This window comes from Nanorana parkeri, unplaced genomic scaffold (assembly GCF_000935625.1).
Source record: "Nanorana parkeri isolate BGI_ZX_2015 unplaced genomic scaffold, ASM93562v1 scaffold361, whole genome shotgun sequence".
NCBI lineage: Eukaryota > Metazoa > Chordata > Amphibia > Anura > Dicroglossidae > Nanorana > Nanorana parkeri.
Genome location: NW_017306629.1, coordinates 1,071,567 through 1,088,118, shown reverse-complemented (window position 1 = coordinate 1,088,118; position 16,552 = coordinate 1,071,567). Strand labels below are relative to the sequence as shown.

Below are 16,552 nucleotides of genomic sequence, written 5' to 3'. Positions count from 1 at the left end.
GAGAGCAATCATTTTAGGGCCATCAATCACTGATAACACTAAACTGATGAGCGGTAACAGCTTTTAAAGCGTCGCCTAGGGCCAATTTTGGGTATTATCGTTTTTTGAGGTTTCGCGCGCGCACGCAATTTTAAGGCTTGACATGTTTAGTGTCTTTTTACCCGACGTGACCCCATCTTTTATATTTTACCAAAAAATTGGGTAATAATAAATGTTTTATCATTTAATATAGGGGAAACTGTTTTTTTTTTTAAATTTCGGTAATTTTTCCTTAATATAGTAAAAAAATAAAACCCCCAGTGGTGAATAAATACCACCAAAAGAAAGCTCTATCTGTCCCCAAAAAAGGGTATAAAATTCATTTCAGTACAGCGCTGCATGACGGAATAAATGTCAGTTAAAGTACCGCAGCGCTGAATACTGAAAAATGGCCTGGATGGGAAGGGGGTTTAACACCGCGGATGTCAACTGGTTAAAGTTATTTACTAACTTTTGCTATCCATATACTCTCACCTTGTGTAAACGTACAGTATATGACTAACAAACTTGTTACATAAACACTATAACTTTCTAGTGTTGATGTTGCTATGTGTATTGTTTGATGTGTACATAAAAACTTTTTAACTGTCATGTAGTACAGAAAACTTTATTTAAATGTGATCATAAAATACAATGGTGAAAATTTAGTTTCTAGAAATGAAATGTTTGGGTAATGACAGATTGCAATTCAAACATTCAGGGTTAAGCTTCACCTTTGTGTGCTCTAATTTAGCTGGTACACATTAATAACAGTGACATTGGAATGTCATTTTCTATTTTTACTTTAATGATGTTGTATATATTTAATGTATGCAGTGCTTTAACATTTGATAACTGAATTTCTTTAACAGGACTTATGAACTGACATTAAATGGCGGCACTCCCTATGAACAAGGAGTTGAGGTGGATCCATCTATATCAAGGCGAGGTCAGTAGTGATAAAACTGTACCCCTTATGAGTTTTTGGTTGGCCAAAAATAGTCTGATCTTGCCTTGATTCAATACCCCAGTACAATGCTTGGTCGAGGATCAGGCTCTTGGGTAATACCCTTGGAGGATCCAAGTTTTTCCACTATAAGAAAAGCTCATAATTGCTCAAATTGATTTTCTAACTTGCTTTATATACGTTTACTATGTTATTCCTCAGCAAACAGTGGAGTCTTTAATCAAATGATGACCCAAAGAAGACAACCACGACTTCTTGTGAAACTTAGATCTGTGAACAGAAGAAGAAAAGAAATGTTAAGGTATGTGCACCTAATAGGGATGAGCTGAGGGTTTGGGAAAAACTCATGTTCAGTTTTGTTAATGAGCGAACAAATTGGCCAGATTTAATCAGTTTGTGATGCAGCCACCCTGCAGGCAGTATCACTACCACCCGGTTCGCTCATCACTAACACCTGACACTAAAGCCATCATTGAAGCTAAACTCCAGGCAGATATTAAAAAAAACAATTAATAATATTTAATAATTGCAGTTATGTTTTCTACAAAATTAAATGTTTTTTAATTGCAACTTATGTAAATGTGGGTTGTTTGTTATTCGCCTCTGTAATGCCCTATACAACAGGACTTGGACCAGAAGAGGGAGTCCCAAAATTAGAAGCAAGTCAGATTAGCTGCAAAACACATGTTCTGACAGTGAAACATACTGACAGGGGGAGGGAGGCAGTGGAGCAAAGGGAGGAGCTTATCAATGTGCTGATTTTGCTTCATCGTCCAGTCAGCAGATTAGGGGTACATTTCTTTCAGAGTTCTTAAATTGTCCAGCTAAAATGTTTTTCTTTCTTGTTCATTAAGGACTACAATTGGGCTATAATGCCACCTACAGGAGGATTTGGACACTGGCAAACAAAAAACAGTGACCAGTCTCTCTCAGCTTGCATCAGTTGCGCTCACGCTCTTTGCTCTTTCTTTGCCATTCATTGTGAGGTAGCACCTTACTGCCACTGATCCTAATTGCAGGAGACACGTGGTTCCACCTTGGTTAGTCCTCGCTGCTGCCTATAATGACCTGGTCACATGCAGCCTTTTGAACCTCGCCTGCTTCCAGAAGTCAGTTCCTGAGTATTCAAGGTTTTACCTTCTATTACAGATATGTCGTCCCTGCTTGCAGTGCAATGTGTTGGATCCCAAACACAAGAGGAGCAGTCCTGCCATGATTCGCTCACAGTTTCAGGACAGCCTGCACTGTTGAGAGGGCATGACAAACAGCCTGGAATGTTTTCCCCCCTTTTTGGGCATGGCCTTCCTATCTGCTTTAACCCGGGAGGAATTCACAGCAGTTTTGCCGGATTTAATGGGCCAAATTACAAATTGCTGACTTTGATCACAGGGGATATCATACCTCAACCCCTTCCCCTGCAGCATCATTATTTGCCCTACCTGCAGCCTTAGCACACTCTGAGAGTTGTGAAAGCTCTATCTGCTAAAGAGTCTCACAAATCCTTGCAGCATGAGATTGCTCCTGAGGAGTTGCAGGCAGCTCATCAAGGATGTCACTGAGGTCAAGAGTACTTATCTACCCCAGCAGAAGACACCTAGACTTCAGGCTTAAAAAAATCACCCCTGCTTTGAGACCAAGAAGAGTACCTTTCATTATTCCCAGGCTTCAGCCTCCAAGGCAAAACCCAAGACAGGATCCATGTATGAAAGCAAACCTTGGGCCCCCAAACCTGCACAAAATTCCTTGTCAGCATGAAGGGGCTCACCCACTTTTTAAAGTCGGGGAATGTCCGTTAGCCTTTGTGGATACCAGGATGGACAGCATCTCAGATGTACGGGAGTTGGTTTCAGTGGGCTACAAGCTAGAGTTCTGCTCCCTTCCCACTCCTTGCTTCATGTTTCTAATCTTCCTGCGTCATCACTTAGCAGACCTCCATGTAGCCCTTGCAGGTCTTCGGAATCAAGGGGTTATGGTCCGCATTTCTGTATTAAAAAGGTTTCAGGGATTCTATTCCTACCCTTTCACAGTTAAAAAGCTAACAAGGGGCAATTCCCTGGATGTCTTCATTCACTCAAAAAAAATCCACATGGAATCCATCCAATCTGGGGAATCCATGCCTCCTTTCATCAGGAAGACTTTCTGGCTTCTGTAGACACCAAGGACGCATATGTGCATGTCCCTATTCTTCAATCACATAAGAGATTTCTTCGCTTTGCTGTGGGTCCCGTGAGTTTTGAGGCAGTCGTGTTTGTTCAGTTTCCCTCCATGCATTTATACAAAACACAGAAGTTTCCCAGCACACTTACCAGCTAGCCTTGACGGGGCAGTATGGCTTCCTCAAATTTTGCAGAAGTTGTGCAACGAAATCCTCTGTTTTTTAACACATATTGTTAGTGTATATTTTTTGTTGTTGCAGGCTAGCTGGTAAGTGTGCTGGGAAACTTCTGTGTTGTGTATTGTTGTAAGCACTTACATGTGCATCTTGCTATCAAGGCTAGTTATAAATTATGCGGTTGCCTTTTTATTTTTAGCTTTTCCTTCAGGCATTTACAGCTCAACATCCTGACAGAATGGGACAAATCAGTTTAGTCTCTGGGCAAACCGATTCTACTGACACCAAGGGTCAGCTTGTCCCTGGTCTGTTCTGCTCAGGAAACTAGCTCTGGAATTGGGAAATCCTTCTTTCTGATGTTGAAAGATCATTACAGTGGACGCCAGCCTAAAAGGCTGGGGGACGAGTCCTAAACAACTTGCCAATACAGGGACATGGACGCTGGACAGATCCCAGCTCCAGATCAGCATTCTGCAGTTTCAAGCAATTTGGATGTCCCTACAATGGTGGACATCTCAACTGGAGGGCCTTCCAGTAAGGATTAAATTGGACTCAGCCACGGCAGTGACACATTACCACCAGAGAGGAGCCAGAAGTCTTGCTGTGGCAAGAGATGTAGAAGGAATCCTGTCGTGTGCAGAACTTCACGGGCCAGCCTTGTTCACCATTCAAATTTCAGGTGTGAATTAGCAAGCAGACTTCCTCAGCCATCAGTGACTCTGCCCCAGGGGAATGGTCCTTATACCTGGAAGTGTTTCAGCACCTGTGTCACCTGGACCTCCTGACCTCCATGTTCAACAGCAAGCTAAGATTTTATGGCACAAGCAGTGGATGCTTTAGTGGCTCCATGGAATCTGTAAAATTCAGTATGTCTTTCCTCCCCTGATACCCCTTCCTTGCCTGTTCTGCAAGATTGAGATGGAGGGCATTCCTGTGATGCTCATAACTTCAAGCTGGCCTAGGCGGATGTGGTACTCCTGCCTGATTTGACTCTTGCCAGGCGCTACGTGGGCTCTTCCAAATCGACCAGATCTTCTGTGCCAAAGTCTGATTTAGCATCCTGCTTCACGGTCATTGGCATTAATGACATGGTTGTTGAAGCTCAGGTCTTGAGGCACAGGGACCAGAGGTCAAAGCCTGGCAGTCCACTTCCCAGAAGTAGGCATTAATGGAGACAACTGATTTAAGCTACAGACCACATTAAAGTGTATCTTAACCCAAGAACAAAATGTAATATATTGCTGCTTACCATTCCTTAGATGTGCTAACTGCACCTTTTTTCACCTGGCGATACTGCTGATCACATACTTCTGGCCTAGAATAATACTCACTCACTGCAGTGTTGTTACTGTAGACTGCTCTCCTGATTTGAACTACAAACCCCTCCTTCTCTCTTCATCTCCATTACATAAAGGAGTGTTTTTTTGTAGTTCACAGACGATAACTGAGAAAGCTGATAACATTGTTTGCGATTTCAGTTCAGTCCACATTATATGGACAAAAGATTTGATAAGGTCAGCAGGTATTTTTGTTGACAGATATTGTTGTTGGCAGAAAATGTTCTCAGCCTTAAAAAAGAAAACTAGGACTGGTAAGCTGCAATATGCTTAAAGGAGAACTGTGAGGTGAGGGAAAATCACTCATCCTCATAGTTCGAGCCGACCTGTGACAATGAAACTGTCACACGTCGGCTCAATAGATTTCAAAGTGAGCGAGCATGTATCGTCGCTCGCTCACTTCTCAATCATCTCCCTGCAGAGAGCCGTGACTGTCAGAGCCCGCTATCAGTCAGCCAGCTGGGTGGATCTTGACAGCAATGTCGGTAACCGTCCCGGCTGCAGCTCTATCAGTATATAGCTCGCGATATACTGAGCTTTGGGTCACGGGAGGACGCTAGTTTTGGTCCTCCTGTGACCTTAAGAGAACTATGGAGGAAAACACTTACCCCATAGTTCTCTTTTAAATTTTGTTTTTGGGTTTAGATATACTTTTAACTCTTTCTTTCTCAAGAAAATGTTATATCATTGCCTGACCTGTGAATGAATTAGTTCTATATTAGATGAGTCTAAATCTATTTAGAAAGCCACTTGTATCTACTGAATATATTTATTATTTTATCTTGTTTTTGCAGTCTTCTTCCAGAGACCTTGGTAGGCAGCATGTGCCATATACCATTGTTGGTCTTTTACCGGCAAATCCTTGGTGATGTTCTTCTTAAGGAGAGAGTGAACATGCAGAATTCAGGTACACAATATTTCTTGTCTCAGTGGTTTATTTTCCTAAAATACACTTTATCAGAATTTGTTTGTGTTATTTCATTTATTTCCTAGCTCATGTCTTCTCCACACCACTACATAGTTGTAATTATGCAATTGTAATCAGTGTTCCCTTCCCTTTCCTCACAATAGAAGGGTTTTAAATAGAATGCCTTTACAGTATTGTTAAGAATATTCCATGTATGCTATTATTATATCAGCTGTTCTACTAAGGAATTTATAATTGGCCATAATTAAACTTACAGACTCTCAAGGTGGCCATACACTTAGTCTTGCGATGGTTGTAAAGTACTTAAAAAACCGTACGATCTGCCCATCTTGGACAGGCAGATCGTACTTGCGATCATCGCAAGCCCGCCCCCTTGACTGCAATGAGGGGCGGGCTTGCAAGGACGGCAAACGGGCAGCGTGAGCACACCGGCCCGTTCGTCAGTTGTCGAACCAGCAGGCCACTCACTCGCCGAGAATCGTACGATTCCCGGCGGGTTTTCTAGCCTGCTTGTTCGACGGAAGACGTGCGACCGTACAGTAGAAACGGTCGCACACCTTCCATACACTGCACGATTCTCGTACAATCGCGGGATTTCCCGCGATTCTCATACGAGAATCGTGCAGTGTATGGGCACCTTCACTGTAACCCAACATTTTTAATATTAAAATTATAATAACACTAAGGCTTTGCACACACATTGTATATAGAAGCCTAATTGTGAAACTCTGTTCTGAGTCTGAATGAGCCTGCAGTGTCGCACGTGACTAGATACTTCAAACAATGCCCATTTAACTTATTTCAAAGCATTTTGAAGACATCACCTAATCAAATAGTACATTAGTTTGGAGCTTCTACAATTTGGCTTGGTTGTTGGCTGTAATATTGACTTACAACTAGGGATGCACCGATATATCGGCCGCCGAAACATATCGGTCGAAAATGGCACTTTTGGCTAAATGCCAAAAGTGCCATTTTCCTGCCGATACATCGGCGCATCCCAGGTTTCTTTCCTCCCCGCTGGCCGCTGCTCTGTGTCCCAGCGGGGAGGAGAGAAAGTGACAGCCAGGAGAGCGCTGTGAGCGGCCGGTGTCTCTCCTCCCACACTGCTCAGCCGCCTATCACAGTCCGGCAGAGCGGTGTTGGGGCGGAGACAGCCCGCGCTGTCACAGGAGGCTGGGCTCTTCTCCCTTCTCTGCTCTCGCAGCCTCCTGTGACAGCGTGTCAAAGAGGAGAGCGAGTGCAAACACTCCGCGATCAGTGATCGCAGAGTGTTTGTAGATAATTGAGGACATGGTATGTTCACTATATCCTCAATTATCCTTAATAATTGTGTGTGTATTGTCTCCCTTGTATTGTCTCTTCTTTTTTTTTTTTTTTAAAGAAGTTTGCTTTTTCACACAAAAGCATTGTATAAAGAACAACAGAGTCAAAGGGCATTAGCAGTTATACCTAAAAAGACAAGGGTATGTATATTCGACCAATGCAGCACAATCGAAAGGGAGCAATAGTTCATGTTCTGAGCACCAGAATGTACATACATTTGTGGCAGCACATCTACTACAAGGCAGGTTTTTCCAGGGGCAAGTGACTCTGGATCAGGACTATCCTCAGCAGAACCTACCCAATTCATCTGTATCTCAAATATAAACCCATCTGGACTATATGGCTTCAAATTTGTGGGGGCACCCTCTATCTTTATACGTACATCAGGAGTGTGGACATTTTTAAAAAAAACTTCTTGTCCAAGGACTAACGCGCAGGCCCAGCCTACTTGTCCCTCATGACAATCTACATGTCCTGATACAAAAAATAATTTGAACAAAAACCGTATTTAACTGTGAAAAGAAGCGCTTCTCATTGGTCAGCATGGTCAGGTGACCGCCTGCTTAGCTGCCTCCCTGCCTCAGCCAGATCAGTGAAATTTAGGTGCAGTTGAAATTTGGTGTTCTTGGAAAACCTGACATGGTGGACATTTGCAGAGAGAGAGAGAGAGAGAGACCCTGTTTCTACCTGGTACTTAGCAAACTAAAGACAGGCAGGCAATCTGTATTAGAAGTTCTTACAGAAACCATACGTGCTGCAGTGATTTGACTCTGATCTGCTCAGTTGCCTTTGTGGCAATCCTACAGCATAATCAAAACTACTAGTAATGTCAGATTAAAAACAATGCATGCAGGTTTACCATGCAGAGGCTTTTGATAGTGATCTTATTAGAGTTTTCACCATGCTTTTGAAACACAGTGATGACATAGGGTTGGGGGGGGGTTCATGTTGGTGGCACTGTGAGTGGTCGGAAGGCTTTCTGACACTCCTAGGGGTGTTCATTTTGCAGTAGAATTACTACAACGTATTTTGTACTGTCTAGACTCAGATGGGGAGATTCCCACCTATATGCCCAGCCAAGGTACTGTAGTCTGAGCTACTATTGGTATGCGTATACTCCATATAATGCTGTTAAGAATCCGCTAGAGGTTGCATGACACTTAAATGCTTTCTCATAGGACCTCTAGTATATTCTCCATAAGACTATATAAAGAATTATCTTTTAAAATGGTGGATTTAAAAGCATAACTCCAGCAACAAATGGCCAGATACAAATGAATAGCCCATTAAAAGATAAAATAACAAATCCAGCTTTTAATGCTATATTTCATCTGATAGCAGTATCATTTAACCCACTTCTTGTAAGCCTGGGTCATCCTGGACCCCAGCCTGTGAATGGACAGTGAAAGGAGAAGCAGCACAGCGAAGAGCTTATCTATCTGTCACTCTGCTTTCACTTCCTATCAGCATGCTTCTTGTCAGCGCATTAACTTGGCTTCTTGTTCTGCTTTTTCCTCTCAGATAGCAACCCTCCTGTACAGGGACTGCAAGGGATTAATAGCAGGTCAAATTCAAGTGCTTAGATTGCTTGCATTTAAAAAAATACATTTAAAAGAGAACTAGCGTCCTCCCGTAAACCAAAGCTCAGTATATCGCAAGCTACAGCTCTATTTTGAATCTACTGGAGTTTATGAAGATATTTGATTTTTTTTCTTGTTCAGCAGAGTAAGTAAATAGCTACATTTAGCTGCATATATGTGTGCACAACTGATTCTGACATTTCTATTCTTAGTCACGGTCACACAGTTGAGTATATATGACCTAATCACCCATTTTTATTCACTTTTAATACTTGTCTTGTTACCATTGGCAGCAAAGTTACTCTATTATCACTGTTTTGCGTTTACTAACTTATCAGTGTCAAACACTGGTTAACCACAATATTGCTTGAAGATATATTTCTGTGTATACATCTATTTATAGTGTTGTTTACCTTTGCAACCTCATGCATTTCCTATTACTTATCATTGTTTGATGTATTTTGACCTATGAGCTTCAAGACACAACCAGGTTGCATTTTTATGTAGTCTTGGTTTTTGAAGCTCTCTGTTAAAGTAACAGAGAGCTTCATGCCAGTGTAAGGACTTAGGTTAAATGATGCCTCTTTTTCTGATCATCTTCCTTCCAGTAGTTTTCAGGAGTCCCTCCAGCACTGGTGCCGGTCTCTGACCCAGCGCCGACTGCTGAGCCTTCTGTGTCCCACGGAGTCTGTGCGGGTGCACGCTGCCGGGCTGTGTGCATTGACTTACCCTGTGTCTCTCCTCCTCTCCTGGCCAAAGATCTGTACCGCCCTGTGATGCTTTGCGCCCGGCCAAGATTTTTCAGATCTTCGGACAGGAGGGCGCGGCGGAGACACAGGTAAGTGTAAACCTTTTTTCGTAACTTTTTTTTTTTCTTCTTCTAGCCTGGCTACAGACGTCAGAGAGTGGTGCACGATCTGACTAGCCTCAAGCTAAACCCAGAGGGGTCCTTAAGCAGATATATGTTGTTAATGTGACTTCACTAAAACTTTTACACATTATACTATTTAAAATGTATGTTTCTGCAAGCACACAAGCACAATAAAGCAAGCAGATCAAAGTTATTCAAGTACACAGGTATTCACTCAAGGACCTAGTTACAGAAGAGGGGCCCATCCAGGAGCCATCGCCTACTTTGATTGACCAGCATCCAACAAAAACACGCTGAAGTTGGAAAGCTGGCTGATGAATTCAGGAGAGAAAACAAATTTGTATCTAGTGTACAGGACCCCATGGATAGGTCCTGGAGGGGCGCTATGTGTTTCCTCTATTTGGGTTGGGTCCGTTTAAGGGGCAACCAAGTGTTAACTGCCCTGCAGGAGGAGGGCTTAAAACACAGGAAACTCCACAGAACACATAAGGAGTAGTAGTAGGAGGAGAACGGGCATGTGGAGACATTGCCAGAGTTTGAGCTCTGGAATCTGAGGGAGCACTGCTTAGGTTTATCTCTCTGTTGGAAAATACTCAAAAGCTCTTGGACTTTGTGTTGTTTTGCTGATGAAAATCTATATTCTGTTTAATTGACAGCTTTTATGTTTTTTCTGATGCTTTTATTTTTTTAGATTTAATATGCAATCCACTGCTGGCCACATTTCCCAGAATAATGGAGCAGCCTGATATCATGGATGCTTTAAGGGTAAGTGCGTAGGACAGATTGCCACAACTTATTTTATGCCTGATAAACATATCAGGCCTCCTATGGAAGCATTTTTCTACAATAATTTCAAAGTTGAACACTACATATATTGCTTGACTGTGAAGCATTGCAGTAGTTACCACTGTCTGTAGCAGTACATCGCAACACGTTTCGAGGAGATCCTCTTTCTCAAAAAGGAGATCCTTTTGAGCTTGAGAAAGAGGATCTCCTCGAAACGTGTCACTCCTTCACCACTGTTCCATGCACGTCCTTCCCCAGCCTTTTGTCACTTCCACTCCATCACGTCCCAAAACACCGCGATCAAGACCAGAGGCAGCCTCTCCACTAGCCCTCCAGCACACACAGCACTCAGTTCACATTGGTTCTTCATTTTATCCTTCCACTCCCGGGTTCACCTTCATACCTGATGGCACCAATTCCAGCCGTCACGGCCAAATCCTTGGACCTGGAGAACACCATACACCGAATACGTCTCGCATCGCTAGAACCCCATTGGGGCCCCCCTTGCCAGGACCCTCGGCTCCTCAAGTAAGTCCCCATTTTTTGTTCTTTCTATTTCTATCCCATAGACACTGGTTGTCCCTACACCATTCACACTCCCAGGATTTGCGCTCTTATTGCTTCACTTCCATGTTCACAGGTTTCTCCCCCTGTTCTTAGAGCAGCAATCCTCATTGACTTCATCCACACACACCCCACATTCCCACATCCCCACATGTGTCTTTTTTTCCTTTTGTTATAAGAAATATGCCCATGCAGTGGGTCTACCACCACATTGCAAGGATTAACTTCTCTTTAATGTCAAGGGTACTTGTGTAAAGCTCTTTTACTTACCTGATCCCCGATTCTGCAGTGCTCCATCAGTCAGAGGACTGACAATGTCCTCATGTCTAATGCAGGGGCCATAGCTCTGCATTATACATGAAGACACCAAGGGACAGTCCACAAGCTGGAGGTGTGAGTGCTGACTGCTGGGGAAACAGGGATTAGGTAAATAAAAGACCTTTGCACCATACACCTAGGCATAAATGATCACTTAGCACTTTCAGTACGGCACATACCTGGAGACAGGCTTTGATGAACCCTAAAAGCAGTGGGTGGGTCTTTTTTTGTGGTCCGGTTAGGGCTACAGTGAGTGCAGCAAGATACAGACATGGCTTGGGCAACCTCATTTCTCCAAAGTACACCTGCTCTGTTGGTTACAAACATAGTGCTTAGTCACTAGATATCGACACCAAAAAATTACTCAGTAGCAACATTGAAAAACCACCATGTATATCTAATGTAGGTAGACGGCTACACTGTACTTAAGAACCTTGTAGTATACTTGGTTAAATCAATATGTGTAACAGCAGTTTGATCGAAATATTTCTGGTCACAAAGAAAAATCGTGACTCAGGTAATGAAAGGGCCCAAGAGAATGCAGATGATTAAAGTATATCTGCCATTGGAGAAAAATGCTGAGCTGCTATTCTGAAATTGCTAGGCTGCCATGCTCCCCCTTCTTACTTCAAATCCCTTAAATCACTACACAAGAATAATTTTGCACAAACGGACTTCTGTGTTTTTTCTGACGTTCCTGAAGTGCATGTTTGTTCTATGTAAGTGCCTTAAAAATGGCTGAAGCCAGTAGTAGAGCATAACAGCCAGATAACTAGCATTTTTCAAAGCAGGTCGACAATGGCAGCCCCATATATCCCTTGTAACAGGTTTATTTAAAGGAGAACTATGGGGTTAGGGCTTTTCCCCATAGTTCTCCTTAGGGTAACGGGAGGACACAAACTAGCGTCCTCCTGTAACCCTAAGCTCTGTATACCGCGAGCTACAGCTCGCGGTATACTGAGATGCCGCAGCCGGAGCGGATCCCGACATCGATGTCGAGATCCGCCCAGCTGCGTGAGTGACAGCTGGCTCTGCCTATCTAGAGGCAGAGCCAGCTGTACCCTCCCCCGTCCGTTCCGCCAGTCAGCGCTGGTGGATTGGAGGGGGGAGAGGGGAATCCAGCCCCTCCCCTGTCACGGCAGAGAGCCGTGGCAGGATCGAGAGGTGAGCAAACGCCGGTATGTGTTCGCTCACCTCCCGATCTACTGAGCCGACCTGTGACAGTCTCATTGTCGCAGGTCGGCTAGAACTATGAGGTGAGTGAAAAGCACTCACCTCATAGTTCTCCTTTAATGTGGATGTGCTTTTTATAGTAAGGAAATTTTGTGTATTAGTAAGAAAGATTTCATCCATATTTGAGCTTTTTTTTCCTGTGTTAACATTTGTCTTTATTTTTGTACTTTTTAAATGTTGTATTTGCAATGTATCATCCAGTAAAGCAGAATGATAAATTCCTAATAAGGGAAGATTTGCTGCTCCGGAAGTAGTGGGTGTTTTAATTATCATACTGCTAATCTAATCAGCCCGCCCTACAAGAGCAGGCTGGATTATTAGAACATCTAGAAATATAGAAGCTCCCGTGTGACTTGTTTGTGGAGTCCTGTGATAAAGCGATAAGGTGGCACATGGTATAATTAAGTTGTATATTTTCATTCATGACAGTGTTCAGCAGTTGGTTTCTATAAACCTGTTCAACATCTCACTGTTCTCTACTAAGCAAGTTTCAGTGCATAAGGTTTTATGTTTGTTTTTTAAAATAGAAAAAGAGATTTAGGACACAAAGTCCTCTATCTCTTTTTTGTGTCCCTTGTTATCAATGAAGAGGAATCCTCTGAGTATTCCTGATCATTGATTACATGAGGACAGAGTATGGTTACTATAATCACAATTATGAATGAACAGGAAGTGATGTAGATCACTTCCCATTCATTCATAATTGAGGATATAGTACACATACCATGTCCTCCATTATCTATAAACACTCAGCGATCACAGATCGCTGAGTGTTTGTACCTTGCTCTTCTCTCTGACACGCTGTCACAGGAGGCTGAGTGAGCGGTGTATGGAGGAGAGTTCAGCCTCCAGTGACAGCGGGGGCCTGTCTCCGCCCACACACCGCTCTGCCGGACTGTGATAGGAGACTGAGCGGTGTGGGAGGAGAGGCGCCGGCCGCTCACTTTCTCTCCTCCACGCTTGGACACAGAGCAGCGCCCAACGGGGAGAAGACAAAGCAGGGATGCGCCGATGTATCAGCAGGAAAATGGCACTGGCATTATGCCAAAAGTGCCATTTTCGGCCGATATATCGGTGTATCCCTAATAATAATTACATCTGCCTGTGACATCTAAAGGATGGTGAAAGTCTATACTATGGCATAGTTTAAAAAAGGTTTTTTCACTAAAATAGGGAACAGAAGTAACAGTTTGTATTGCCTTAAAATTGCTCTCTGTGTTCACGTATGCTTGTAATGCATTTCTGAGTTTGGTTATGTATTATATAGGTCTTAATATATGTAGCTGCATATGGCTGCTGAGAACTCCACCCACATCGTAAAGCTAATGTATATGGACTTTGGGTTCAGTTTGAAGTCTGTTCTCTGCTTTAACCCCCTCATACCAGTCTATGTGAATGCATTGTTGTAATTGTATCATGAACGGATCTCTTTTGCCCGTGTTTACTCACCTTTCCTTAGCCTTCTATTGACCCTTCATCCAGCAGTGAGAAAAGAAAGCCGTGTGTATGCTCCAAGCTGGGCCACTCAACAAATCCCAGACATGTTACTTGAGTCTATGGGCAATGAGTCAAATTCTACCTTTTTGCTGAATGTAGCAAGTATTTTCTTCTTTCTCAGTAGCTGAATGGAGCATTGGAAGAACACAAAAATAGCTGAGTATGTAGTAGATGGAGTAGATGGAGCAGATGGAGCAGTGTGCATTAAATCAGACTTGTTGCATTTCCCTGCATAGGCAAAACACAGGTTTTCTTTAATTCTCTTGTTCTTTCTAAACCAGTTGTGTTTAAAATAATCTGCTTTCCCCTTAAATTATATAACATGCTTCTACACAAACCATTCTTTTGATTTAAGAATGATATTCCAGAATGGCCCTTGCAATATGGCAGCCTAACTCGTCCAAATGCTCCGCTGCCTAGCTCAATACTTCCGTTCGGCCAATCAGGAAGCCGGGCAGCGTGTAATGACACGCTGTCCGGCTTTCTGATGGGCCGGGAAACCGGGTTCATGCTCCCTCGTCATGAGCATGGAGCTGGCTTCCCAGCCAATCAGGAAGCCGGGCACCACATCATTACATGGCACCCGGCTTCCTGATTGGCCAGAAATCCGGCTCAATGCTTTCTTGTCACCTAGTGACGCAAAGCATGGGGACGGCTTCCCTGCTAATTGGGAAGCTTGGTGGTGAATCTTTACACGCCGCCTGGCTTCCTGGCTAATCAGACAGCTAGGTGGTGAGTCACTACCTTAATTGGACTTCCGGTATCGGTAAGTACCGGGAAAAAAATATCAGTACTCAATACCAAAAAAACTGTATTGGTGTATCCCTAGTGGAATACTAAAAACTAGTTATTATAGCAGGCTTGTTGAACAGGTTATAAAAATCTACAGCATGTAATATTTCTTCTATGTGGCATTCTCACTTTTATTAACAGGGACTCCTGACTTATGATTTTAAAGTAGAACTAAAGCTAAAACCTTTTTTATTCCATTTCTTTCAGTTCTTTTTTGCCATCTGTGTCCCATAGCCACAACAGGAAGTGAGAAGAAATCCCTATACATTCAGGAAATCCCTCTTCTCACCGGGATCACCAGAACTAGTGTCCCCATTTGAGGTTGTCCCTTCTGTTCCTGTTCTGATGGCAACTCAAAATGTGGGATAATCTTACACTTTTACTCTTGGTGATAACGGTCGCCAGGACAAATAGAGAGTGGATCTCCCGAATGGGGACACAGGCAGTAATAAAAACCTGACAGATGTTTTAATGTGTCTCACCTCTATCCAAAACTGAAAAAGAGTTTGGTCTTTAGTTCTGCTTTAATTTAAAGCCTAATGTATGAATTAGTTGCCAATAGGAGTGGTTCTTATTCTCTGGACTAGTATACCATGGACTTTTAGGCTTTGTCCTTTTTCTTTTGGAAGTTTTAATTGATTTCTGATTAAACAGAAATCAGTAAATGTACCATGATCACATTGTTTATAAGGATTCAATTTGTTTTTCTTTTCAGAGTGGATGGGCTGAAAAGCAAAACTCGTTGAAGAGGTCAGAAAAGGTATTATTACTATTTTATAGAACCAATTTTTTTTCTTTATCATCTATTGAGGGACACAGGATTGTAGTAATTCTTGGACATGTGGGTTATACTGCTGTCTACAGGAGATTTGGACACTGGCAAACAAAGAACATTAAGCGAACCCCTGTATACCCCAACCACCATGCCTTAGTTTTTTGATTGTGTCCTTACCCTAATCAACCAGTCATGACACACCTGTCATTGCTCTGCCTGTTCTAAACTGATAAAAGGGGGAATTTGGTGGCTTTGGGTAACTGCATTAAAGGGTAATATGGGTAAAGGGTCTCAGCAAATGTGAGAAAATGAAATTACCCCCCACAAATCTATGGCTTCTCCCCACCCCCGCTGATCTTACCTTCATGGAGAGCATCATTCCGCCCACCTCCCCCATCACAGCCGGTGTACTCTGTACAAAAAAACTTAAGCCCCACACTCTGAATTTTGAATGACGCTCACAAATGGCGAGCACTGATTGGTTACTGTGGTCACCTGACCATGCTGACCTATGAGAAGCACTTCTTTAGCAAGCTCATCTCATCAAAAGTCCGGAAAATATTTGTAATATGTGGACCATTTTTTAAGAAAACATTGATCAGAGCAAATACATTTCTTTATTGTGGTTCAAAATAAACCATTTACCGCTATCTGAGAATATCACAATAATAAACTAATGACGCTATCTTAGTTGACACCTGTTAAAGAGTCTATATACACTAAGTTCCTAATATTGTGTATTGCCCCATTAGCATCAATGATGGCTTGCTGTCTTTTGTGATAGTTGTGAGTAAGGCCTTTACTTTCTGATGTGGTATGTTGAAATAAAAAAATCTTATGAAATAAGAGGACCAAGATGACATAGGTGCTCCTTTTAGCAGGCATACATGCATTACTAACCAAAAAAAACCAAAACATTTATATATCCGTAGAGAGATGCAGAATTCATGAAGAACTCATTCATCCAAGTGTACCATGACACAGCTTACCCTCTTCTACAATCAACATTCCTCCAGGCACCTAGATGGGCAGATGACGAACTAGAAGCTGCTCGCTGGAAAGCTATTGCTGATTTCCTAAAGCAAAACAGAGAGAAGGATGGAGCACTCCATTACCTGCTGTCACCCGATTCCCATCACATGCCCTTTGATATGTCAGAGATAACCTATGATTTCCTTGATGCAGCGAGAACCTCTGTGCTCACTGTATGATTCTGTAGACATTATGA

At 42.7% G+C, this 16,552-nt stretch overlaps 1 protein-coding gene across 1 annotated transcript in view; it reads left to right on the top strand.

The window, feature by feature from the left end:
- NPHP1 (nephrocystin 1) overlaps window positions 1–16,535 on the top strand; it is a 51,967-nt gene extending 35,432 nt beyond the window's left edge. Inside the window, exons 15-20 of the mRNA XM_018558812.1 lie at window positions 891–967; window positions 1,187–1,286; window positions 5,449–5,561; window positions 10,051–10,124; window positions 15,265–15,309; window positions 16,257–16,535. Coding sequence (XP_018414314.1) covers window positions 891–967; window positions 1,187–1,286; window positions 5,449–5,561; window positions 10,051–10,124; window positions 15,265–15,309; window positions 16,257–16,535 — 688 coding nt within the window. The remainder of the gene's footprint in view (window positions 1–890; window positions 968–1,186; window positions 1,287–5,448; window positions 5,562–10,050; window positions 10,125–15,264; window positions 15,310–16,256) is intronic.
- Window positions 16,536–16,552: the final 17 nt, after the last annotated feature.